This window comes from Sarcophilus harrisii, chromosome 4, assembly GCF_902635505.1.
Source record: "Sarcophilus harrisii chromosome 4, mSarHar1.11, whole genome shotgun sequence".
In the NCBI taxonomy this organism is placed as follows: domain Eukaryota; kingdom Metazoa; phylum Chordata; class Mammalia; order Dasyuromorphia; family Dasyuridae; genus Sarcophilus; species Sarcophilus harrisii.
In genome coordinates, this window is record NC_045429.1 from 108,163,072 (window position 1) to 108,190,779 (window position 27,708).

The following is a 27,708-nucleotide window of genomic DNA, read 5'->3' on the forward strand; positions in this document are numbered from 1 at the left end:
TTGTTTGTGTTATTATTTTAATATAAACTACATTTCTATTTACAAATATACAAATACAAGTGTGATATAAATATACACAAAATACTTTTACAATTTTCTTATTTAGGGAATTCTGATTTTGTAAAAATCAGATATTTATGATTAAGATACTACCAGTATGATAACCAATAAAGAGAGATTTTTCAATTTCACAATTAGCAAAAGCCTTTGAAAATAGATGATATTGTCAGTCACGAAAACAGAAAAACATACGGTAAACTGTATGGTTGTCTTTATACTGTGACTTAAAGCTATAATAAGGAAATGTTAAAAACTGTGACTTGAAAAAAATATGGAAGATAAAGGATTATTCACTCTCTTGCAGTCAATCTAACAATGATTACATATATAATACATACATATTATTTTGATGTAAAATAGTTCAGTATGGATACATATACATTCTTTCATAATGTGTCAAAATTATGTATCAAAGTGTTAATCTGACACAAATACTTGGAACTAGAACTAAACACAAATATAAAATCTGAAAACAGTACTTGACAGTCAAATGCTGTTTGAAGACTAAAAGCTTTATGAAATATAAAAAATATATACATTGTACAAGGAAAACAATGGAGTCTCCTTTTATTTACAAGAATACTGTCTAAATAAACATAAGTAACCTTTGAAAGTCTCACACGAAAATATTGATTCATTAAGTCCAAATGAAAAATCCAAATTAAGAATAGGAATAACACTATTAATATCATTTTCCCATCTGGATATTAATTTATAAAGTCAAAATTACATCTATTGCTCATAACTGATGATTCCTTTTCAATAGGTTAAACATATAAATTGTTAGTAAGCTACCTTTATTTAAAAAAATATAATTCATGGAAGTCTAATAGTTTATTTATCTCAACCATGAAATTCCATGAAAGTGACCATGAAAACAAAACAAAACAAAAAAAATTGATGGTACTTGAGAATATGGAACATCTACACCAGAACTGCCTACTTATGGCCATTATATCACAAACTCAAACACAAGTTTTTCATCTCATTGCAGTTGAAATGGTGAATAAATATATACACTATATCTATATCACAAGTTCATTGATTGGTTATATAGTTATTACATTTGCTTAATGCATGACTGGTTGAAAAAATTCATTTCCTATTCTGCAAAAAGTTTCAGTTAGGCTTAATGCTACAGATAAAGCCCTTTTACCACTTCCAAGACAAACAGGAGCATCTCATGAATCAAGATCAATTCTCCTTTGCAACAATGGATACTGTTTTCTTTGTGGAGAGTTTTTAGGTTTCTTTCTCCTCAACACTATGTTAGTGGTTTTCCTGGCATTAGTCTCTGTGGGGGTGGTTTCTATTTGTGTTATAAAGTTCTCAGGTTTTATAGCTTCTTTCGAATGGCTTCCAGAGAAAACTTCTTGATGGAGCTTTTGAAGTTGTAGAATGGGCTGCATCGTTAGAACTTTGGAGAACCCCTCTGCTTGCTCAATCAACGCTGGCAAGGTCTTAACAAATAAAATGATACTTCAAGTTAATTCTCAATGAAAGAAAAACATAATAGCCTAGATTTCAGGCAATAGCTATTTTAGAAATATATTTTAGAATATAATGAGGTCACAACTAGCAGGGTAACTTTCTTCAAACTACCAAGAGACTATATCAATAGTAGATGAGAAACTTCAGGTATAGTTAGAAAACCCTGATAAATGAATACTTGAAAATAAGCTTATTAATATCTCAGCTCGAGTAAAGTACTACAGTAATCTCTACACTATGAATTTTTTGGACATGGGAACAAAATTATGAAATAAATTAATGAAAGAACAAAAACCATAGATAATGCCAATCTTTCAGTTTATTGGAAAGCCACATCTTAAAACTTTCCATTAAAAAGAAGAGCTTCTGTTACTTAGAATTACAAGCAGGTAAAAGGTGTTTTAGATTACAATCTCAAATTAGTTAGCTGGATATTTAAGAAGCATCCACTGCACGCAAGTACCAAAAGAAAGTCATGGTTTTTCAGGCAATCAGGTTAAATCACATCAAGGATTAAAAGATTTAAAGCTGACCTTTGAAGCTGACATGAACTGAAGCAATAGTTAACAGTCAACCAGAAAGAGATGCTAAATAGTCGAATTTTTAATAAAATGTTACATAAAAAACATTTCAAATTATTTTGTATACTTTAAGTTTCACTTTTGTTTTTCATTTTGGATAAATTAATTCAACAATACAAGCTATAATGATATTGTGAAGACTTCAAATTTGAATGTAGCCTCTAAAGTTGGTTGGATCAAAAACCAACACCCAGAATGTCCACTAACCATGAAAGCCAAACTTTTAACAACTTGTTAGAGACAGCTGATGCTACAGTGGATAGAATGTTGAGCCTGGAATCAGGAAAACCTGAGTTTAAATCTGGCCTCAGATACTTACTAACTGTATGACACTGGATAAAAGTCATTCAAATGCCATCTGCCTTAGTTTCCTCAACTGTAAAATAGGAAAAATAATAGCCCTTTTCCCCTTAAGTTTTGTGCAACTCAAATGAAATAGTATTTATAAAATGTTTAGCATTGTACCTGGCACATAATAGGTTTATATAAATGTTTATTCCCTTTCTTTCCCATCCCACCCCCTTCCTCTCTTAGAGAAATACAGAAAAATCAAGTAAAAAAAACTCCTGAGAATTTATGCTAAAACTGATTCTAAAAATACGTATCATGAATTTTCAAAGAGAGTACCAAGCCCCATATCTTCCATTTAAAAGCAACATTGGCTTTTACCTTTGTTATTTCAGTAATCTGCTTGGTAGCTGTTTCTCCTCTGCTTTTCAAATTTTCCATGTAAGATTCTGCAAAGAAAACCCCAATACCATTTTATTTCTTTTCCAAAAGAAAAAAAAAAAAAGAATAAAATTTCTAAATAGATATTCATCTTAATTTGATATTTCTTACAATGTTATTATTGACTAAATTAAAAATTAACTACCCAAAGCTACAAAAGATTTTATACTATCATAATAAAATCAACAATGGCAAACACAGGTACTATAGAAAGATGAATCTTTATAATATAAGCACATAGGCAGGGAATCATATTTATGTCTTTTTTTAAAAATAGCAACACTTGGCAATGATATAATGCTGATGATTAAGAATGATCATATTTTAAAGGAAATATATGCTAAAATAAGTCAAAATTAGTAGCAATATTTTAGTTGCATCTTTTCCTTCAAAATATATACACACTCCTTACATGTAAGAATTAATAATCCAAAGCAATATTTGAATTTGAGATACAAAATCCCACACAGAACAGAATTTTGGGTTTATATTAACACTGCTATTTGTTTCTTGTCCTTCAGTGGCTAAATTCCTTTTTAATTCTGAATCCAGGTTTCCTCGCTTGTATTTTCTGTCTTGACTTGGTCACTTACAAGTTACCACTTCTTTATGCTCCAAGTTCCTCACTTATATGCCTTACATATAACAAGAATTATAAAACATATTTGTTGAGGAATTAAATCTATAAATTGAGGCAGTTGGGCTAGGTGGCAGTGAAGGAAGAATCTTAATGGATTTCAGAAGGTTCACAAACTTGAATGAGAAAAATTATATACCTTTATTTTCACTAATCTTTAACTAAAATTTATTATTTCTTCCGATTATGATTTTAAAAACAAAACCTGAAAGAAACCACTATTCTGAGAAAGGGCCCATAGGTTTCACCCATAAACTGCCAAAATCAGCTAAGGAGGTTTAATTTAAGAACCTTTGGATTAGTTAATCTATATAAAGACCAAAAGCAGCAATATTGTGTGATTTTAAATAGATAATGGTAGATTACAAGCACATTCATATGTAATGTTCTCTGGTTCGATTTCTTGGGGGTCTTTGAGGCAGCCTTCGTTTCAATTCAGTAATCACCAGAAGAGTAGCCAGAGGTTAAAGTCCAAATCCTTTATTATCTCTTTCAAAGTCTTGTCTCCTTTCCTGGGGCCTGGTTAGCTTTCTTACAGTCCAGATTCTTTATTATCTCCTTCCTGGGGCTGGGCAGTTTTCTGGCAAGCCTTTCAGACCAGCCTTGGTCTCAGTGGAGAAATGCAGGAGAGCCTACCACCACTGGCCTGACTGAAGATCGAATGAATGTCTGTCTGTCCTTGGTTCTGTCCCGCCTGTCTTCTCTGCCCTCTGAAAGCTTCTCTTCTGTGGCTCTCAGTCCCTGCTTATATTCTCCACACTGAGTATAAACCAATCATTATATCACTAGGAAACCATTACTTGTTGTAAGATTAAATCAATCATACTGAACCATACTAAACTAGATTTAACCATTGTCTCCTCAATTCCACTTGGTACCTTGTTTCAAGTTCTGGCCCAGAACATTCATATTCAAAAAACAGCATACAATCAAAGCAATTTCTTCATAGAAACCAGTTATAATGTTTTGTTTTCTCTTGTATCAGTCTCCATCCTGTATAGCCTGGATAAACATTTAAGGAATAAAAAGAAATGGGTGAGAACATCCAAAAGAGAGTGTCTTATAAGTACATTTAAATTTCAAGTTGTTGTTTATCCTTAATGCTTGAAGAAGACCAAAATGACACCATGATGTTGGAGATCAACATTCAATGTGTCTGGCTGTAGCTGATCAGACCAATTATAAGCTTGGAAGACTGTACCACAGGATGTGCATAAAAACTTCATATTATCATTTGGGAGGGAGATATCTCTCAATTTGCACACTTCATGTTTCTTTTGAGCTACTGCAATTTTAATTTGCCCACAGAGCATAGTGCCATTTTTGATGTGGAAATGTCATGATGGATGATCCAATGCCAGTGTCTCCCATGTCTCATACCAAATACCAAAGTTCTTCGGAGAAATACTGAAAGTGTCCTTGTATCATTTCTTTGGACTAACATGTACAAATGTATGTTTAGTAATTGAACAATGTGGCCAGTTCACTGGAGTTGCATTCTCTGCAGAAGAGCTTGAATGTTTGGCAGTTCAGGTCAAGAAAGGACCTTAGTGTGTGGTATCTTATCTTGTCAGCTGATCTTCAGAAACTTCCTAAAACAATAAAAATGGAAGCAGTTCTGCCATCGAATTTTCTGCCATGACACCAGTAGACTGTCCAGATTTCACACACATACAACAAGGACAGTATAGAGTCTCAGCAGACCTTCAGTTTCGTAAACAACTTAATACCTCTTCTCTCCCACACATTCTTTTGGAGCTTCTCAAATGCTGAGCTACTGTTGGCTATGTGTGTGTTAACTTCATCATCTGTGTACACATCCCTGGAAAGTATACTGCCAAGGTAAATGAACTTATCCACAGCATTCAAAATTTCTCCATTTGTGTTCCACATGTAGATGGAGTAATACTGGCTTGGGGAGAACTTCTGTTTTCTTGGTGTTGATCGTAAGACCAAAATTAGGACAAGCAGCAGAGAATCAAACCACATTTTATTACACTTCAGTCTCAGAGGCTGCACTGAGGACACAATCATCTGTGAACAAAAAGTTGTGCACCAACTCTTCTTCCACTTATTCTTGGCTTGTAGCCTTTTCAAGTTAAATAATTTATCAGAGTATGCCTTCCTGACATTTTGTTCTTGATGAAGCCATCTGACAATATGCTGAAAACAGGCTAAAAACTATGGGAGTGATTCATAACAGAGAACAATAGAAAATCAACAAGGAAACAAAGAAAAGCTGGGCAGCTTTGAAAACAATATTTAGGTTTTCTTGAAATGGAAATTTATTATTTTTCATTGAATCCGCTCCTATAATCTGCTGTGTACATGGTGATGTTTTGTTTTTTGTTTTCTCATTTTGTATTTAACATTTTAAAAATTATATTAGAAATAAAATAAAAGACATGGGAGCAAGTACACAACTGTGTGTCATTCTATTCATAACTGGGAAAACGCAAAAATACCATCCATTATTCAAAACCTGTGCAAGAGATACAACGGTTCTCCATGTGTGAAATTTCAAGTGCAAGGAGAAAATTTGGTTTACTTTTCATGTTCTATAGGCTACTTTTCAAAATTCCACTGTTCCATGAATTATATTACTAATATAAACATGACCATTTGAACTAATTAATGACCCTAAGCAAATTTTAAAAACAAACCACATATGCATGAAAAAAATAAGATTAAGTTTCTAAAATAGGAAAATTCCTTCCTGACAAAAAAAATCTGAAGAAAAATTGGGAGAAATTTATTTTCTGAATGAAATTGGTCAAAATGGCTATTTTATTCGAGATTATATACCAGTGTCACTGATACATTGTTGGTGGAACTGTGAAGAGACCTAACCATTCTGGAGGGCAATTTGGAACTATGCTCAAAAACTTATACTTTTGATCCAGCAGTGTTTCTACTGGGCTTATATCCCAAAGAAACCTTAAAGGAGGGAAAGGGATCCATATGTGTAAAAATGTTTGTGGCAGCCATTTTTGTAGTGGCTAGAAACTGGAAACTGAATTGGAGAATGGCCCATCAATTGGACAATGGCCGAATAAATTATGGTATATGAATGTTATGGAATATTATTGTTCTGTAATAAATGACCAACAGAATGATTTCAGAGAGACCTGAAGAGAATTATTTGAACTGATGGTAAGTGAAAAAAGCAGAACCAGGAGATCATTATACACAACGATATGCAACAATAAGACTATACGATGATCAATTCTGATGGACATGACTCTCTTCAACAATGAAATGATTCAAATCAGTTCCAATTGTTCAGTTATAAAGAGAGCCATCTACACCCAGAGAGAGATCTGTGGGAACTCAGTGTGGACCACAACATAGCATTTTCATGCTTGCTGTTGATATCTGCATTTTATTTTTCTTCTCAAGTTTTTTTTCCCCCCTAGGTCCAATTTTTCTTGTGCAGCAAGATAAATATGTATACATATATTGGATTTAACATATATTTTAACATATTTAATATGTATTGGACTACCTACCATCTAGGGGAGGAAGTGGGGTGAAGGAGGAAAAAATTTGGAACACTAAGTTTTGCAAGGGTTAACGGTGAAAAATTACCCATGCATATGTTTTGTAAATAAAAAACTTTAATTAAAAAGAGAGAGATTATATACCAGTAATAAATTTAAGGATGAAATTATTTCAAAACCACTAAATTTTAAATTAGATAACTTCTGCAGCAAAAATTCTGCAACTAATGCTTTAATTTAAATATGCAGGTAATTACATTAAATTCTAACAGAAAAGTCTAAAACATATGAACTTTTTCACTAGACAGAAGATCTTTCATATTAAAAAAAATTTCCACTAAATCTCTTTCTTTAAAGATACTAAATTAACCCCCAACTATTATTTTATTTAAGAAGATACTATACAGGTTAATACCATAACTTAGCAATATGGACTAAATATAATCAAATAATAGACTAGAAGAATAAATATTTTTGGCATTGCAATATTTCTATCTTGGTATGGTGTTTGTAGGGTAGAAAAATGTTCACAGTTCATCTGTTTTCTCAGTTAGGACCATACAACAAGTAAACATAAATGTTGAACAGCTTAGGTTAGTTACTAAATTAACTTATAAAAATTCATTTAACTCATAATATTTCTGAAATATAACACATGTAATAGTATTTTATTATTCATCATGTCTGGAATTCTCTCTCCTCCCTTCCACCTTGTAAAATCCCCAGCTTCCTCTAAGGCTCAAGTGTGATCTCCTAACAAGAGGCCAATCCTGATCCTCCCAATTACTTTGTAATTATTTTATATATAATTTCTATTTACTTATCTCTCCTTCCCCTACTTCCACTCCTACAATTACTCCTTGAAGCCTTTTCTTTTCAGTCTAGCATGTGGCACATGGTAGGCACTAATAAAAGTCTGATGGGTTAAACACTTTTGTGAGATCCAAAAAATCATTTTCTCTTCTTACAGGGGAATGAATTTTACAATTCAGTTTACAAATAAATTTTTGGAATATAACATGCTACAAAAATTAATGATGTATCAATGACTTAACAGACTTTGTGATTAAAGAAAGAAAATATATACATCTCTGAGACTGCTCTTGCAAGATCAGCAAAAGAACTAGAAGCATCATGTCTTATAATTGAGAACCAAAATTAGTTCTTTAAATATCACTACACATTCCTTTAAGGATTAAGAAAAGTATCTCCTCAGTTACTAATCTCAAAATAAGCAATGATTTAAAAAGAATAAGACAAGGAAGCAACCTTTAAGAAAGCCTAAAGACCATGAAAACTGTTTTCTTAAAATAGCTTAACAGGGTAAGACTAAATGTTTCCCATTGGCTATCTAAACAGCAGACTAATGCACTGTTACTTTAAAAAGTTACTTAGTTCTTTAAAATGTGGAAGTAGAGTGTTACCCCTGAGAAAATTGTTTTCTCCAGTTATTGGCTTTCCAAAACAAAGGGAAATGAAAAAGTGGAAATGAAAGATTGAGCAACTGAACTAGTTTTGCTTTCAGGATACTGAAGGCCTTCAAGGAGAGGTTGTCAGATGACCCACCTTCAAGGGTCATTGCAATACTTCAAATGTATTCTGATTCATTTACTAATCTAGGAAACATGAACTTCTAAGAGGCTACACAAATGTATAAACTTAGCAAAAGTACTCAATCCCTTCCTTTCCACTTTCCAATCCCTTCCTTTCCATTTTCCAACTACATTTGATTAATATGATCAAGCAAGCATTTATTTTGGATTCATTTCAAAAATGGTAATTAAAGCTACAAATAAGCAACAGATCACTGCTGACAATGAAACAAATAAAATTATTTATAACTTCCTAATGAATTATTTTCAGTTGAATGTGCCTTTTTAGAATTTTGAGATAATAAACAGTGTTGTGGGCTTCCAAAGAAACTGACACTTTTTAATACTTTCCATGACTCCATTAATTTAAAAAAAAAAAAAAAAAAAAAAAAAACTCCTACTTAAACTTTCCTCTATGTTTAATTCAGAGTTTTAGTTCTTATCTCAACTACAGCCATTTAGCTGAGTTTAAATTCAATTCTATTTGTGATGTCACATGTTAAAATACACTGGTGAAATTAAACCTACAAGTGAATTTTATAACAATCTATAAACTACTACAGTGAATTATATTCAACCATTATATTTAGAGAACTGAACTCTCTTTAATCACATGTACTAATGGATGTTCGATTCAATTTTGTCAACTACACCAACAACTTAGTAAATTAAAATTTTTAATTGAAAATTATTAAGTTCTACAAAGTTACAATATGCAAAATAAATTCATACATCAGCTTCTCTCCAAATTACCAACAAAAATATAGTGGGAAGAGAGAGAAAAATTCCCTTCAAAATAACTTACAGAATGGGTCAAATATTTAAGTTTCCTTATCAAGGTGTACAAAGAATTATATGAGTACAACTACAAAATCTCTACAGAAGTAATGACAGACCTAAATAACTATATAAATATTAATGGCTCATGCTTAGGCCACACCAATATTATAAAATGACAATATCAATTAACTTAGCTATTCAGTGCCACATCTTAAAAACTATCAAAGAATTACTTTATAGAACTCAAGAAAACAGTAAAGAACATCATGTGAAGGAACAAAAGATCAAGAATCTCAAAGGAAATAAGGGGGAAAAAAACCAACAGGAAAGAAAGGGTCCTTGAAGTACTGTATCTCATAACAACACAGTAGTAATTATCAAAACAATTTGGTTTAGTTAAAAGTCAATGAGTCCATCACATTGGGTATAAAACATACAGAAGCAAACAATGTAGAGTACAGTACTCAATAAGCCCAAAGAATCCCAACAACTATTTGACAAAAACTGATTATAAAAAGAAGTCTGGCAGAAATTCAGTTTGCACCTTACCACACAATACACATACTAAAGTAAGCTCCAAAAGGTGACATAACATAAAAGGTCACATCATCAACACATCAGGAGAGAAACAAAAGAAACACCCTTTCTTTTGCAATTATGGGTAAAGAATTCATGACCAAACAAATAGAGAGCCTCACAAACAATAATAATAAACAATTTTTTTACACAAAATTAATAAAGTTAAAATTAGGAAAGAAAGTTAACTGAGAGCTTTTCTTTGATTAAAAGGTCTAATATCAAAGAACCATAAGGAAATAATTCAAATTTGTAAGAACAAGACTATTCCCCAACTCCAATGAGACTTAAAATAGAGCCCAGGTAAATTTTGCTATGACTGAAACTCTTTCCCACCTGATGGCCAATATGAGAATTAAAGTCTCTTAATTTAGCTAGCCTGACATTCGAATGATTCACATGCAGTATAGTCTATCATCAGATTTTTTTCTCAAAATTTTCCCAACTTGGTAAAAGTTTAGTTTCCACTAGAATATTTTTGGGAAACCAGTCATCTGCACATTACCAACAAGGCATCTGAGTATAGTATTAGTGGAGGAATGATAATTCATATTTAAGTAGTATTCAATATCATATCAAACACTTTCATCACAACAATTCTATGGGGTAAGAATTATAGACAGTATTTCCATTTATAGATGAACGTCATTAATCATCAGACTAGGTAAATTGTGATAATTTTTAAAGGAGCAAAATGTCTTCTGTATCTCAACACAGATCATCAGGACTTATCCATGCCCACACCCGGCCAACCAGACAACTGAAACTATTCCTTTTCTTACCTCAATGTAGATGCCTCTCAATTCCAAGTTATTAGCAGGAAGTTTTATCAAGTATTAGGAGACTCTAGTATGGCTACTTTGGAGGTAGGAGATGAGAATTATAAAGAGACAGAAGGTAAGGGAAAAAGTCAAGATTCAGTCAGAGGGCAAAGAGAAAAAGAGCTAAGGAATATAGAAAGAGGCAATTAAGGGTTAAGTAGGAAGAGTTTGGGTAGGTACTAAAGAATCATGACAATGCTTCCCATTTTCCTTCTCTTTCAATTTTTCTTCTCTCTCTCTCTTTACCTTTAATGCTGCCTATGACCAAGACTATCAGAAAAGGAAAATCAGCTAGGGACAGAACTGCAGAGAGGAATGGGGAAAGAGAATGTTACGGTTATAGAGAGTAAATGAAGATGATGGCAGATTCCCTTACAACCTAGTAAGTCCCCTGACCACTATTCTCATTTTGCTAGTATGAGAAAGAAATAAGAAGTAGAGTTCAATCAGGGCCAAACTTAAGGGAAGAACAAAAGGAAGGATATCCCAGCTAGTAGTGGGAAGGTACATCTTATATCAGTTAAGTTAGGGCAACCATTCTTCTAAAGGAGTTATATTTAATCAGCTACATATATGTATGTTGGGAGTAACTCTATTAGAAGTCTTCTATATAGAATCTTCCATGTAAAATATTATATTTTTAAAAGGCTTTATAATTACAAATTAAAAGTATGTGAGTAAACTAAGCCCTCGCATAATCTTTGACAAAGATCTGTTTCTCCTAGGAGTATACAAAAAGTCCAATGCGTCAGTGGGAAGGATTGATTCTTTGTCCTTGAAGCATGAATCTGAGATGTGATAGTGATTTGTCAAACCTGAAAATTAATATCCAATTGTGGGAATTCACATGAAACAAGTGATACTGTCAAAACAATCTAGACAACGTGACCTCTAGGGATTATAAAATACTGGTCAGGAAATTTAAGACTTTCCAGGAATAAGTGATATTTTCATTATTGTTACAGTGAGGAAAGAGACTTTATAAGAGAAGAAAATGTAGAAAGTAAAAATTTGGTTTCCATGGTATCAGAGATCTCCAAACAAGAAATTTACATCTAAAAATTCAAATTGTGAGCTCTTGGCCAGAAGTGAAGAATATTTAATATTTTAAAATATACTAGTAATATATTTAAATGATATATTAATACTATACATAATAACATATTCAATAATTTTAATATACTATAATATATTTTCCTTGAGACTTGAAGGTTTGATGAAGCACATTCCAAAGAAAAATAGAAGGGGGAAAGGAACAAGTTTCCCATATTACAACTGTTAAGTCAGATACCACAAAAGATATAACATTCAAGAAAAAATATTAATAAAAGTATTCAGAAATTCACTGGAGACATTTCCAAGAACACAAATTATTCACAAATTTCATCCAAAATTATGAAAAACTTGGCAGAAAGCAAAGATCAAGTAAACTTCTTACTGCAAAGAAATAAGCATGGTCTCATAGGTGCCACTACAATTTGATAAGGATTCATGGCTAAAATGGCAGTGGAAAGGCATACTTTATTCAAAAAAAGAAAACTTATAAAAATAGTAGTTTAGTAATACATACAAGGGCAAAAACATCAATGGGGAAGCACAATGGGGAACTTTTGGGTAAGGATCAAAAGAGAAACAAAAATTTGTTATTGAAAAGTTTTTTTTGAAATAACAAAAAAAACTTTTAAAAATAAAATTTGTAAATTAGTACCGTAGAGGAATGCTATATAAATAATTTACATAGGTCTTAGTAAAGCTTTTGATAAAGTATATTATTCTTGTGGAGAAGATTGAAGAAATTATTAGATAATAACATAATTAGGAAATAAAACTTGTGACCTATGGTTCAATAAACCCAAAGACCCCAACTACTGAAGTAAGGATTCACTATTAAGTAAATACGACGGGCAAAACTAAAAAACATCTGACAGAAATTGGATCTAGAGCAACCTCTCCATACAATATATCAAAATAACCTCTAAATGGATATTTAAAAGGTCACATCATAAACAAATATGAGGAACAATGAGGAAAATACCTTTTTGTAGCTATGGATGGGGAAGAGTTCATAACCAAACAAGGAACAGAGAACATCACAGAAGGTAAAATTTGTGCAATCTGTACACATTTGTGAAATACGCAATTGTGATTACATAAAATTAAAAAAGATTTACACAAACAAAATTAATATACCTAAATTAGAAGAAAATAGCTAGAGAAAATTTTCTCTGATAAAGGTCTCATTTCCAAGATTTACAAGGAAATGATTCAAACTTATAAGAAAGAGCCATTCTCCAAAAGATAAATGGTCAAAAAAGATTTTAGATTTTTTCTAAAAGAAAGAAATCCAAACTTGATTATCAACGATATTTTTTTTTAAAAAAAAAAAAAGCTCCTTAAGTCACTAATCATTAAAGAAATATAAATTAAAGCCACTCTGAGGTTCTTACACTTATCAGATATAAATGACATAAAAGGAAAATGGAAAATGTTGGAGGGGCTGCAGGAAAACAAGCACTTTACTGTGTGGCTGATAAGAGTTCTAAATTGATTCAGTCTAACCATTCTGGAAAGCAATATGGAACCATGCCCCAAAAGTCATTAAAATGTACATTACTATGTTTATACTCCAGAGATCACAGAAAGAGTAAAAATACTCATATGTACAAATCTTGATAGAATCTCTTTTTGTAGTGGCAAAGAACTGGAAACTAAAGAGATGCTCATCAAAGGTGGATTGGTTGAATAAATTATGGCATATAAATATAATACTTATACCTAAGAAATAATAAAAGGGATGATTTCAGAGAAACCTGAGAAGACCTATATTAAGTGATGCTGAGGGTAAGAAGTAGAACCCCCCAAAAATTTATATAATAACATTGTAAAGACAATTAGAACTTTGTGGTAACCAACTATGATCCAAAGGACCAAGGATGAAAAATGCTATCCATCTCTTAAGAGAGAAATGATATACAAGATCTCGACAGAGAAATGATAAACTCAATTCACAAAATGAGATACCTATTTTTTCACATGCCTGAGATGGGAATTTGTTTTGCTTGACTATGTGTATTTGTTATAGTTTTTTCCTTTCCTTTTTTTTTTTAATGAGGATTTGGGGAAGAGAAAATATAAATTAGAAAAATAAAATTTAATTTAAAATTTTAAAAAAGCTTTTTTTATTACATAATAGGATCATTTTTCAAGTGCTCTCAAATGAAAAGTTCTCAGTTTTTATGTTTAAAATATATGGTGACATATACTTTATATATGGTGACAACCTGTTGTATAAAAATTTACATACATGAGAAACTAGTGAAACTAAAAGAGAACTAAAAACAAGAGTTTTCATAATACCTAATAGCATTTACATAGCACTTTAAAATTTACAAAACCTTTTTGCAAATACCTCATTTTATCCAAGAAACCAAATTAGGAGGTAATTACTAAAATTATCCTCATTTTTGCAAATAAGGGAACTTAGGTAAAGCATACTTAAATGATGGGCCTAGAGTCACAAATTTAATAAGAGTCTGAGACCAGATATGAATTCAAGTGTTTCTGACTCCACATCCAGGGCTTTATCCACTACATCAGATGTACCTCCGAGAATATAATCTATCTGTCCACAGATGATTTGTCTTCTATAAAAACTCTGGTTATCAATGGATATAAATAAAATCTACCTGTCTCACCAGAGAAACATGTTTTAAGGTTTCTTCCCCCCTAAAGAATCCTGTTCTCTTCCATTGTAGCTATAGATTTGTGGAAAATTAAATTGGTAAAGGTATGAGTAAAGGTAAAGGCATTCTTGTTGCTAACCTATTAGTACCAAAACTCAGAACAATTTTGAGCTGTTTCATTTTCCATGCAATCAAATGTTGACTCACCTTGTTTAGCATCAGATTTTATCTCCTCTGCATGTATAACAGGTCGGTAGTGCTTCTAAACATAGAATAAGAATTGATGAAAAAAAAAAAAAAAGACTTCACTTTATCTGGAAATACAAGCTTTTTATAAAAATGAAAGTGAGTTTCTTTTTGAAAGTAAATACTATATATTATTATCAGTATTTGCTGCAAAATACCAACTCCAATTATCAGTTAGCAGATGAAAAGGAGAGACAGTTACTCAACTAAGGCTAAATTTTGCCTTTCAGTGCTGCCATCCACTATTTATATTAAAAAGCACAGATAACATTATCTGAAAAAGCACTATAACAAACAAGTACACACACCACAAAGACACTGCAGCTTCATGGAATTTAGAAGCTATTGAGGCACAGATACAATGTTATAAAATGGTGGTTTAGTTTCCAACACAGACCACAAAAACCAGCTTTAAACATCCTGGCCTCCTAAAAGGATATGGAATGGAATGGCCAAGGCTGGTAGTATGCATTTATTACAGCAGAGATCAGAAATAAGAAACCTACTAGCTGGTTCAAAAAGCATGCAGAGGGAGAGAGGAGTAAGACCTTAGAACATAAACCTAGAGGGGAAAGAGAGAGCCACAGGCATCTAATCCCAACCCTTATTTTTACAGACTAGGAAAAAGAAGCTCAGGAAGTTTCAATCACTTGCCTGAGATCATATTCTGGAGCTTTCCCACATTGCTTCCCTTCACCTGAAAGCTGTAGAATTGGGAAGAGGAAACACTTAGGGACTTCCTTACCCTGAGACCTTGTATTACAACAAAAGAAGCTAATAGAAAATATCTTCTTGGCTGAAAGATTACACACTGAGTTATATACAATATGCTTTTGTTTTTCTAAAACAACAAAGTGTTATGGGATTGTTAAATAAATTGCTATAAGTAATGGAGTTTCTCCCCTTCAGAAGCCATGTTCTACAACTACTCTATATGACGTCTTTTTAGGAGACCTGGGTCTCACATTAGACCCAGGACCCACATTAGGATCAGTATTGGTATAATATTTAAGTCCATGAAACATGTGCCTACCAGCACATAAATAAGTTAGATCATCATCAGTTAGATCAAATGCTATTCAAATCATATATTCTTATGCCCTCAAAGAAATAGTCTCTGTCCAGCAGTACCAATTGCAAGTGACAAAGAAAGGAGAAAATAGCTAACATTTTTTGATTTGTTTGATTTTGATTTGATTTTTTGATTCCCTTTCCCAATTCTTAGTATTGTAAAGTCACTTCTAGTTTCCTGACTTCAATCTTTATTTCAATATTAGCTTAATTCAACAGATACCATTCCTAAAAACAGTAGATAATTCATTATAAGAATTTCCATAAGCTTAGATTTTAAGTAATTACAAAGATAGCTCATCTTACCAAAAGTTCATGTTGTGCTTTCATAGTTTTGATGACACATTCGGCAATCTTTCTGGGATACTGCTTACGTTTCGTAGCTGTATCTACTATAACTTCATCAAATTGATCTTCAAGAATTCTGATCTTGGGATCTAAACTCATAAAAAAGAAATAATTAAAAACAAAAGAAGTTGTACCTAAAATATTTTTCTGAGTATAGTACTAATACTCTAGGAAACTACTCAATTTATGCTTTTTTTTTTTTTTTAAAGTAGCATGCTTCTGGGAAAAAAAGTAATTTTTGAACAAGGAAAATTAATTAACTTAAATATAAACCATATACTAAGGCGATATAAGGATCAGCATTATATTCAATTTCCCAAATTCAATTCAAATAGGTAATGCAATTGAATATCTCTTTAGTGGTCTTAGCCAAATTAAACCAGCTGAATCGGTTCTCAAAATGGTATTGCTATCCCTTAAAATTAGATAAGCTAGTCACCTTATAAAGAGCTACACAAAGGGACAGCTAGGTGGCGCAGTAGGTAGAGCATCAGTCCTGAAGTCAGGAGGACTTGAGTTCAAATCTAGTCTTAGACCCTTAATACTTCCTAGCTGTGTGACCCTGAGCAAGCCTTTCAACCCCAATTGTCTCAGCCAAAAAAAAAAAGAGCTATACAAAAATGAGTTAAGGTCAATTACAGTAAACATTTACAGTATTATTTACACACACACACACACACACACACACACACACACACACACACACACATATTACAGGGGTGGACTTGACCAATCCAAACCTGTTTTTTTCCTCTGTTTTGGTAGTTGCTTCACTAATACAGATCACAAATCCTCTGTGACTTTGTACAATTTTTATTAACATTTCTCATAAATCTTCTTACCCAATGCAAGTAGGGGCATTCCTTTAGCACTTTTGATAGATACTAAGAGGTACCAATATACTATGTGGACTTTCCAAACACGCTTTCCCCACACAACTGGCCCACTTCTTTTGGTCTTATGTATTCTCTACAATTTCTAGGTCACAGGTTAATTGGGAGGAAAGTACTTTGTAAAATGCAAAAAATATTACATAAACATGAGTTATCATTATCATCAATATTAAATATTTTAAGCCTATCGAATAAAAATACTTACCTTGCAATATTCCTAATGTGAAAACTTCACTGAAATTTTAATTTGCTCAATTAAAACAATAAAACAAAGAAATTATATCAGTAGCCTAAAAGAAAATACTATAATATTTTATAATGAATTGCAAAAAAATAAGTCTCTAAAGGAAGACAAGTATGAATGGAGCAAAAAACTGGCTTCTTGGCACCATCTATTGGTCAATCTGCAAAACTGAAAAACATCACAATCTTAGTCTTTTCTTATCAATGAAAAAGCATTTAAGTAGTTACTATGTATCAAGCAGTGTGCTAAGCACTAAGTATAAAGTAGATGCTCATATTCTAATTGGGGAAGAGAATATATTTAACAGCTCAACTGTTAAGTTGGAAAGCAAGGTAAGGACACCCTTAGGATCACTATTGCCAGGGGTATAGAGTCCACAGTAAATGGTTAAGCCTGAGGATATAATATAATCCTAGATCTGCTTCCTAGATACAATCTCTTCTCTAGGTATTCCTGATATACTTGTCTCATACAATCACTCTGTCAGTCATCTTTTGTCAAATTTCATCCAGGTCATGTCCACCAACTATGGGCATACCATTCTGTCTTGGACCCTCCCTATCCACTCTTCTTGCTACTCTTTAACCTTATCAGATCCCATGGGTTCAATTACTACATATCTTTAGATGACTCCAATCTTTATTTCCCTCCTAAGCTCCAGGCCTGATTCACAAACTGCTGACTGAACATCTTTCTAGAGTTATCTCAAGCTCAACGTATTCAGAATAGAATTCATTATATGTCAACCTATACCAATCAATAAAATTAGTTTCCTAATTTTACTGAAAGCATCACCATCTTTTCAGTAACTCAAGTTTACAACACATTTTTCCTCACCCTACACATTAAATCAGTTATCAAATATTGTCAATTCTATCAATACTTCTTTTATGTATACCTTCATCTCTTTACTCAGAGCCACCTCTTTTCCCCTGAACTACTACAATGGCCTTCTAATCAATATCTCTCACATCCCATCCTGCACTAGTCCATCCTCTATATAACTGTCAAAATGATTTTCCTCAAGTATAGGTCTCACCATATCACCCCTCTAAACTCAATAAACTATGATGGCTCCTTACTGACTCTAGAATCAAATGTAAACGATTAAGTCCTTCTTCCCTTCCTGGATCGTTATATGATTCCCTTCTATACACTCTATAATATTCAGCCATACTGAATATCTGCTGTTCCTTGTATAGAAAACTTTATTTCACACTATGTACTTCTGCAGTAGCTATCGGCCATTCTCCTCCTCAACACCACCCGTCAGAATCCCTGTTTTCCTGGAAGACTCAGTTTAAATGACTTCTTCTATAGGGTTTCTCTGGTTCCACACTTGTTGCTGATTTCTTCTCTATGAATCCCAAATATGGGAGGGATATGAATGATGATCCAGCAAAGGAGGCTGATAATAATCAGATAGTCAGGAGGAAAATTAAGAAAGATTAATAACCCAGAAGAAAGAATATTCAGAAGACAGTAGTCAACAATTGTCAAGACACTGCAGAGGTCCAGGAGAGTAACGACTGAAAAAAGCTCACTAAGAAATGTGAGATATTATTAGAAGACAGTCTCTTTTGAGAAAAGAGAGGTAAGAATTGTTTATTACAACCACTTCTATGCATGAGTAAGTTTTCTACTCTATGGTGAATAGGTAAAATTAATGTATGACAGGAGCCTTCATTAATTTAGGAAGTACATTTATTATATTGAACTGCCTGAGATCTTCCTCTTTATGTACTAAAAACATATATTCAAAGTTATACTCTAGAACAAAGTCAAACAAACTCCCAATACTATATAAATACTGGAAGTATCACTGAAATATCACCTACTTCCTAAGCCCTTTGACAGCAGCAAAGTGGTAAGGCTGCTTATGATTAATTACTATCTTACTTTGCAGTTTAAGTCATTTTTCAAGTATTCTTCAACAAAATGAATGCTACTGAACATCAAACTAACACAAAAACAAGCACTGTACCCAGTTCTAGCACTTATTCATGTTTTACTCTGTGATGCTGAGCAGGCCATTAGGCTTTCTCAGAATCCAGATCATGATACTAAAACTTGGATAATTCCACCAGCTTTGTTTACTTCACAGGGCACTCAGAGGACAAAATGAGATAATGCACACAAAAGATAATGCACACATCTAGATTAACTAGATGAGAATGTTTTTTGCCAATACCAATTATAATATGTCAGTCTAAGGTATTTGCTTTGCTTATTTAGATTATACATATATTATGCTTTCTTTATTGATTTAAATTTCTCTAAATTAAGTATAAATAGAAAACTAAAATTGGAAATGAAATAGCAAAATTAACATTCTTTATGTAAATAAATTATAAAGGATTTAATTACATACCTACAGAAAGTTCTTTATCTGAAGTTTCCTGCCAAGCCTCCCCATTGAAACTAACATTCTCCTGCACAGCAGTTTCAAAATTCTGTAATAAATTAAAAAGTTTAAAACAAAGCAAAGCAAAAACAAAAACTGCAAACATTTGTTTAAAGTAGTGTCTACAACTTTTAGATTTAGCCCATCTAACAGGGAGACTAGTCAGATCTGAGAAGGATGTCAAAGCCCCAAGTTCAAAGCCCACCTCTGCTACATACCTTTGTGACATTGAGCAAATCACAAACTTTTCTGGGCTAGTTTCCCCAACAGTAAAAGTGGGTCCTAATACTTGCACTATTTATCTAACAGAATTATTGTGAGCAAAATAACCAAATTATTGTGAGCAAAATGCTTCATCATCTTGAAAGCATTAGAATATTAGGATTTCCATACTGTCTGGGGAGTGGGGAATATCAAAGAGTGACATTATCTGACTGATATAATCTTTCCCTTAATAATAAAATTAGGGGAGGAGATGAACCAAAAAGGGAGGGTAAAGGCAAGAACTCATCTAAGCTCTCCCCTAAATACCTTTAAATAATCCTCAAAAAGATGAAGTTAATTTTCTAGCTCAAAATAACTTAGAAGGTTGTCAGGAAAGTCCGTTGTACCAGGGTGAGAGAGGAGAGAGATTCAGCAAACCCCACCAGTGCAGACTAAGCCCCAGCAAATCAGGAGCAGGCCTTGGTACAACTGAATCAGTAGCAGCAGGGACAGTTTCCAGGCTTCACAGATGGTAAGTGGATCAGACAATGGGTCAGAAGGGAATTTACAAAGGTCTCTTTGTTGACACTAGGGGGGCAGGACTCTGTTGCACTGCCTATAGTTGGATCTCAGACACAGTCCTGCATCCCAGTGCAAGGAGAAGCACTAGCACGGCAGAACTTGTGGCTGCAGGGGTGCAAAAACCCTGGTCACAGTTTCAGGGCTGAAAAGAATGCTTCTGGTTTCTCAAAAACTAGTGCATAGCACAAGAGAGCAGTAAACAGACCTCTCCTTAGATCACAGTACCTTGGTAGAGCCAAAAACTTACATGTCTCTGTTATTAACTCTGAAAATAACTGCACAAAAAACCTTAAGCTTGGGACAGTGCTTCCTCTACTCCAGAAGCAGAACTCGAATGTAGCATAAAGTTAAAAGTCAAGAAATAAGCTGGAAAATAAGCAAATAGAAAAAAAAAAAATTCTGTAATTAAAAAAAAAAAAAACTCTGACCAGGAATAGGAAGTTCCTATGGTGATAGGGAAAATCAAAACACAATCAGAAGAAAACAGGAAGTCAAAATTTCTGCACCCAAAGCTTCAAAGAAAAATATGAATTAATCTCAGATCATGGAAAAGCTCAAAAAGAATTTTAAAAATCAAGTAAGAGACTCTGATAAAGGCCTCATTTCTAAAATACATAGAAAATTGACTCATCTTTATAAGAATTCAAGCCATTCTCCAAGTGATAAATGGTCAAAGGATATGAACAATTTTCAGATGCAGAAACTGAAACTATTCGTAGTCATATGAAAAAGTGTTCCAAATCACTATTAATCAGAAAAATGCAAATTAAGATAACTCTGAGATACCACTACACACCTCTCATATTGGCTAAGATGACAGGAAAAAATAATGACAAATGTTGGAAGAGATGTGGGAAAACTGGGACACTGGTACATTGTTGGTGGAACTGTGAACAGATCCAGTTATTCTGGAAAGCAATTTGGAACTATGCTCAAAAAGCTATCAAACTGTGCCTACTCTTTGATCCAGCAGTGTTTCTACTGGTCTTACATCCCAAAGAGATATTAAAGGAGGGAAAGGGACCCACATGTGCAAAAATGTTTGTGGCAGCCCTCTTTGTAGTGGCCAGAAACTGGAAACTGAGTGGATGCCCATCAATTAGAGATTGGCTGAATAAATTATCGTATATGAATGTTATGGAATATTATTGATCTGAAGAAACAACCAACAGGATGATTTCAAAGAGGCCTGGAGAGACTTACACGAACTGATGCTGAGTGAAATGAACAGAACCAGAAGATCACTATACACTTCAACAAGACTATTCGATGATCAATTCTGATGGATGTGGCTCTCTTCAACAATGAGATGATTCAAACCAAAGCCAATTATTCAGTGATGAAGAGAGCCATCTATATCCAAAAAGAGCCCCGTGGGAGCTGAGTATGGACCACAATATAGCATTCTCACACTTTCTGTTGTTTTTTCCTTGCACTTTGTTTTTTCTTTCCCAGTTTTTTTTTTAATTGATCCAATTTTTCTTGTGCAGCAAGATAACTGTATAAATATGTATACATATACTGGATTTAACATAATTTAACATATTTAACATTTATTGGACTATCTGCCATATAGGGGAGGAGGTGGGAGAAAAGAGGAAATAATAACAGAAGGCTTTGCAAGGGCCAATGCTGAAAAATTACCTATTCATATGTTGTGTAAATAAAAAGCTTTAATTTTTAAAAAATCAAGTAAGAGAGGCAGAAGGAAAACTGGGGAATAGAAACAAGACTGATGTAAGAAAATCATGAAGAAAGAGTCAACAGCTTAGTAAAAGAAATTAACAATTACAAAAATTACTGAAGAAAATAGTAGAATAGATGAATGGCAAAAAGAGGCACAAAAATCCAGTGAAGAAAAGAATGCCTTGAAAAGGAGAACTGGCCAAGTGGTAAAAGCTAAAAAATAAAAATAAAAATAAAAAAATTAACAAAAGAGAACTCCTTAAAAAGTAGATTTGAACAAATGGAGGTACAAAAGCTCAGTGAAGAAAATAATTTCTTAAAAGTTAGAATTAAACAAGTGGAAACTAATGATTTCTAGAAATAATCAAACAAATCAAAAGAATGAAAAAATATTAGAAAATGTGAAATATCTCATTTGAAAAAAATTGGCCTAGCAAATAGATCCAGGAGAGATAAGATAAAAACTACTGGACTATCTGAAAACCATGGTCAAAAAAAAAGAAAAAGAAAAAGAAAAAAAGCCTTGAAATCATCTTTTAAGAAATGATCAAGGAAAACTGTCCTGATATTCAAAACAAAAGAAAAATTGAAAGAATCCACTGATTACTTCCTCAAAGAGATCCCAGAATGAAAATTCCCAAGAATGTCATACCCATTTCCAGATCTCCCAAGCAGCCAAAAAGAAACAATTTAAATTTGGTAGAGTCACAGTCCAGCTTCTACATTAAAGTATCAGAGAGCCTGGAATATGATAGTCTGGAGGGCAAAAAAGCTAGGATTAATCAAGAATCACCTATGCAACAAGAGATTTTCCTTCAGGGGAAAAAAATAGACCAATTCAATGAAACAGAGGACTTTCAAGTATTCCCCATGAAAAGATCAGAGCTGCATAGAAAATTTGATTTTCAAATACAAGATGAGAAAGAAACATTAAACAGGAAAGAGAAATCATAAGGAAGTCAATAAGATTAAACTGTTTATATTCCTACATGGGAAAATATTTGTATCTCCTAAAAACTTTCTCATTAAGGTAGTTAGAATATACATAGAAAGCAAAAGTATAAGTTGAATGATTTTATATATATATATAAAATCATTCAACTTACATATTATATATAAACTTAGAGATGAGAAAGAATGCACTGGGAAAGAGGAAAGGGAGAAGTAGAATGGGATAAATTATCTAATATAAAAGAGTTCTGAGATTATGCAGTGGAAGGAAAAATAGAGGAAATGGGGGAGAACATGAACTTTATTCACATTGAAACTAGTTTAAAGAGGCAATAAGGTGTAGAAATATAACCATACAGAAAATTAAGAAGGGACACAGGATGGGGGGAGGGAGGAAGAAGACCTGATAGAAGGATGGTTTGAGGAAGATAAAAGTAAGAAGTAAAACACCTTTAAGAATAAACAGGATAAAAGGATAGAGAGAGATCAAGAGTTGGATAAACAGGGGAAATAGGATGGAGGTACATAGTTGGTGGTCATTATTGTGGGAAAAAAATTTCCAGTAAGTTTCTCTGATAAAGACTTCATTTCTCAAACACAGAAAACAGTCAAATTTGTAGAAAAAAAGAGTCATTCTTCAATTGATAAATAGTCAAATGATATAAACAGGCATTTTTCAAAGTAATCAAAACTATGGTCATATAAAAAAAATGCTCTCAGTCATATTGAGAGAGATACAAATTAAAACTCTGAACTACTATCTCACACCTGTCAGTTTGGTTAATGTAACAAAAATAAGGAAAATAATAAATGTTGGAGAGGATATGGAAAAATTAAAATACTAATGTATTATGGTGAAATTGTATACTGATTCAACCATTCTGGAGAGCAATTTGGAATTATGCCCAAAGAGCTATAAAACCATATATATCTTTTGACCAAGCAAAACTACTACTAGGTTTGTATCCCAAAGACATAAACAAAAAGGAAAAGGACTTATGAAGTACAAAAATATTTATAGCAGCTCTTTTAATGGTGGCAAAGAACTAGAAAATTGAGATGATATCCATCAATTAGAGAATGGCTGAACAAGTTATTGTATATGACTATGATGGAATACCACTGTACGTTACAAAACGAGCAGGCCATTAAACTAGATGATCTCTAAGATCTCATGCAGTCCTAAAGCTGTGACTATAACTATCTATAGTTTCTTTTCTACTCCAAATCTCTGAAGTAGCAAATCATAGCATCATATAAAGATGCAAGGGATTTTATAGTCCGTCTTTCATGAAAGACTACACACCATGCTTATTAATATTGTGAACAAAAACTTTTTGTATATCATGTTAATGTTTATCCCTCTAATGCAATTAACATTATTTTTATATTTTAGGTGGTTTAAGATGGAACTAAATTTATTAACTTAGACTATTTTGTAATATTTCCTTAAGGTTTTTTTTGCGTACCCAAACCATTATTTTTCCAAGAATTTTGTTTTCCAATAATTCTAGTATGAATTACATTGAAAAATCTAAATAAAAATGACAAGCTGAATCACTAATTTCCTGGGAGGCTCAAGCATTTAACATAATTTACTCAAGTTATATCTGAAATAAATTCCAGGGACTTAAAACAAAAGTTTTATTTATAGAATTGAACTGGAAGGTGGCTCAGAAACTTTCCCCTTTTATTTTATACTTGAGATAACTGAGGCCTAAAGAAATTAGGCTTATCAAAGATTACACAGTAATAAATGTCAGAGGCAGGATTTGAATTCAGGATCTCCCCAAACTCTAGAGCCAGTGTTTTTTACATATATATTAAGCTGCTGACTCCTAATTAAGTCAAAAAGCATTTATTAAGTTCTTACTATGCACCAATCACTATGTTAAACATTGAGGATGCAAAAGACAAAGAGCAAAAACATTTCCCCCCAAGATATTCACATCTTGACAGGGGAGACATGTAATTATCAAGGTATATAAACACAGAATGGAAAATGGGGTTTCTTTTTTTTTTTTTTAATTTAATAGCCTTTTATTTACAGGATATATACATGGGTAACTTTACAGCATTAACAATTGCCAAACCTCTTGTTCCAATTTTTCACCTCTTACCCCCCCACCCCCTCCCCTAGAAGGCAGGATGACCAGTAGATGTTAAATATATTAAAATATAACTTAGATACACAATAAGTATACATGACCAAACCGTTATTTTGCTGTACAAAAAGAATCAGACTCTGAAATATTGTACAATTATCTTGTGAAGGAAATCAAAAATGCAGGTGTGCATAAATATAGGGATTGGGAATTCAATGTAATGGTTTTTAGTCATCTCCCAGAGTTCTTTTTCTGGGCATAGCTAGTTCAGTTCATTACTGCTCCATTAGAAATAATTTGGTTGATCTTGTTGCTGAGGATGGCCTGGTCCATCGAAAATGGGGTTTCAACTGAGTTGAAGGCAGCCAGGGAAATTAAAAGATAAGCTATAAGGCGGAAGATTATTCCACGCATGGGGAACAGAGCAGAAGATAAAGAGTATCATATGTGAAGAAAAGCAAGAGGTCACTGAAAATGGATTATAAAGTGCATGGGGTAGAGTAAAGTGTTAAAACACCAAGGTAGGAAAAGGCCTACTTATAAAAAAAACTTTAATGAGAGAGGAGTTTTGATTTGGTTCCTAAGTAGTTATGGAAGCTCACTGAACCAAAGGGTTAAATGGTCAAACCTATATTACAGAAAAAACCATTTGGGAGCTGAGCAGAGAATGAAATGGTATAGATAGAGAAACCAGTTAGAAGGAAATTTGCAGGAGTCAACACAACAGGTGATGAGGGCCTGGACTAGTGAGCAAGAAAAGGACATTTATTATCAGACTGTGAATACCCTTTGATCCAGCAGTGTTATTACTGGGCTTATATCCCAAAGAAATATTAAAGAAAGGAAAGGGTCCTGCATGTGCAAGAATGTTTGTGGCAGCCCTCTTTGTAGTGGCCAGAAACTGGAAACTGAGTGGATGCTCAACAATTGGAGAATGGCTGGATAAATTGTGGTATATGAATATTATTGTTCTGTAAGAAACGACCAGCAGAATGATTTCAGAAAGACCTGGGGAGACTTACAGGAACTGATGCTGAGTGAAACGAGCAGGGCCAGGAGATCATGATATACTTCAACAACAATACTATATGATGATCAATTCTGATGGACCTGGCCATCTTCAACAATGAGATGAACCAAATCAGTTCCAATAGAACAGTAATGAATTGAACCAGCTACGCCCAGAGAAAGAACTCTGGGAGATGAGTGTGAATCATTATATAGAATTCCCAATCCCTCTAGTTTTGTCCGCCTGCATTTTTTATTTCCTTCACAGGCTAATTGTACACTATTTCAGAGTCTGATTCTTTTTGTACAGCAAAATAACTGTATGGATATGTATGCATATATTGTATTTAACTTATACTTTAACATATTTAGCATGGATCGGTCAACCTGCCATCTGAGAAAGGGGAAAAATTGGAACAAAAGGTTTTGCAATTGTCAATGCTGAAAAATTACCCATGCATATAACTTGTAAATAAAAAGCTATAATAAAAAAATAAAAAAAGAAAAGGACATTTATGAGAGATGGGCTGAAGATCAAAACACTAGGATTTGATAGAACCCGAGGATAACACTAATGTGGTGAGCCCGGATTATTAGAAGAACAGACAGTAACAAGCAAGTTCATAAGAGGGGAAATTTGGGGGAGAAAAGTAGCAAGTTCTACTTTGGGCACATAGAGATGTGAGATGTTTATGGAATATCTAGTTCAAGATGGCCAAACTGTAATGTAGAACTGTGACCTAGGAGACACAACTCTAGGAATCCTCTGCATAGAAATAGTAACTGAATTTGATGAGAATATCACATTAGTGGAAGCAGAAAGGAAAAGAGTCTAAGGGACAGCAGAAATGAGTGGACGTGTGACACTAAGAACAAGCAAAAGAGTCTAGTTTTCCTAGTTCCGAGCCTTTCCTCCCACTTTCCGATCTGTGTTATAAGTGTGGCCGTCGGGTGCTCCCTGAGAAGTCCCCGCTGAGCTGCCGACGACCCTCCGGGCCAAAAGCGGCCCCCTCCCAGCGGCGAGCCTCGGTCCTCCCTACTTAGAGACGCCCCTTGCAAGTCCCAGCATCACCCCTCGGGACCTCAGGGCCCTCCTCTGTATAATCAGGGGCTCTCGGGCCTCTCCGTCCCGGGACGTTTCAGGGGTTCGTGACGTCGCTGCAGGGGGAGGAAAGCCACAGGATTCTGACCCCCCCCGCCCCCCCCCCGGGGCCAGCACGCGGGAAAGCGGCCCATACCCACAGCGCGTCCTTCAGCGCCAGCTCGCGGGTCTCTTCGGGCAAGACGTCGCCCAGCTCCCGGATGAAGCGGCCGCACAACTTCAGCACGTCGGCCACAGCTTTCTGCGAGGAGCAGCGTACCCGGAAGTCCTCTACGGGGCCCCCGGACGAGGCCGAGGCTGACACGGCTCCCGAAGCGACCTCTTTCCCCTCGCCTTCCCCCTCGTCCAGCCCCGGCGGCAGGTCCGCGTTCCCCGCCATTTTTATTTAAGCTCGAAATCGGCGGGGCAGAGATT

General features: G+C 33.9%; 1 protein-coding gene across 1 annotated transcript; it reads right to left on the reverse strand.

Moving 5' to 3' along the window:
• Positions 1–27,680, reverse strand: NSL1 (NSL1 component of MIS12 kinetochore complex). Its single transcript, XM_012547875.3, has 6 exons — positions 27,431–27,680; positions 19,624–19,705; positions 16,074–16,204; positions 14,658–14,712; positions 2,802–2,869; positions 1–1,520 (listed from the first exon to the last, which is right to left on the reverse strand). The coding sequence occupies exons 1-6, from the start codon at positions 27,671–27,673 to the stop codon at positions 1,242–1,244; spliced, it is 858 nt and encodes a 285-aa protein (XP_012403329.1). The 5' UTR covers positions 27,674–27,680; the 3' UTR covers positions 1–1,241.
• Positions 27,681–27,708: the final 28 nt, after the last annotated feature.

What these genes read in the sequence shown, in the direction of transcription:
- NSL1 (XM_012547875.3), bottom strand. Translation starts at nt 27,673, where the DNA reads ATGGCGGGGAACGCGGACCTGCCGCCGGGGCTGGACGAGGGGGAAGGC. An exon ending in AGATAAAGAACTTTCTGTAG is followed by an intron (nt 16,205 to 19,623) that starts GTATGTAATTAA and finishes TTATGAGTTTAG; the next exon opens with ATCCCAAGATCAGAATTCTT. An exon ending in AGATTACTGAAATAACAAAG is followed by an intron (nt 1,521 to 2,801) that starts GTAAAAGCCAAT and finishes TTATTTGTTAAG; the next exon opens with ACCTTGCCAGCGTTGATTGA.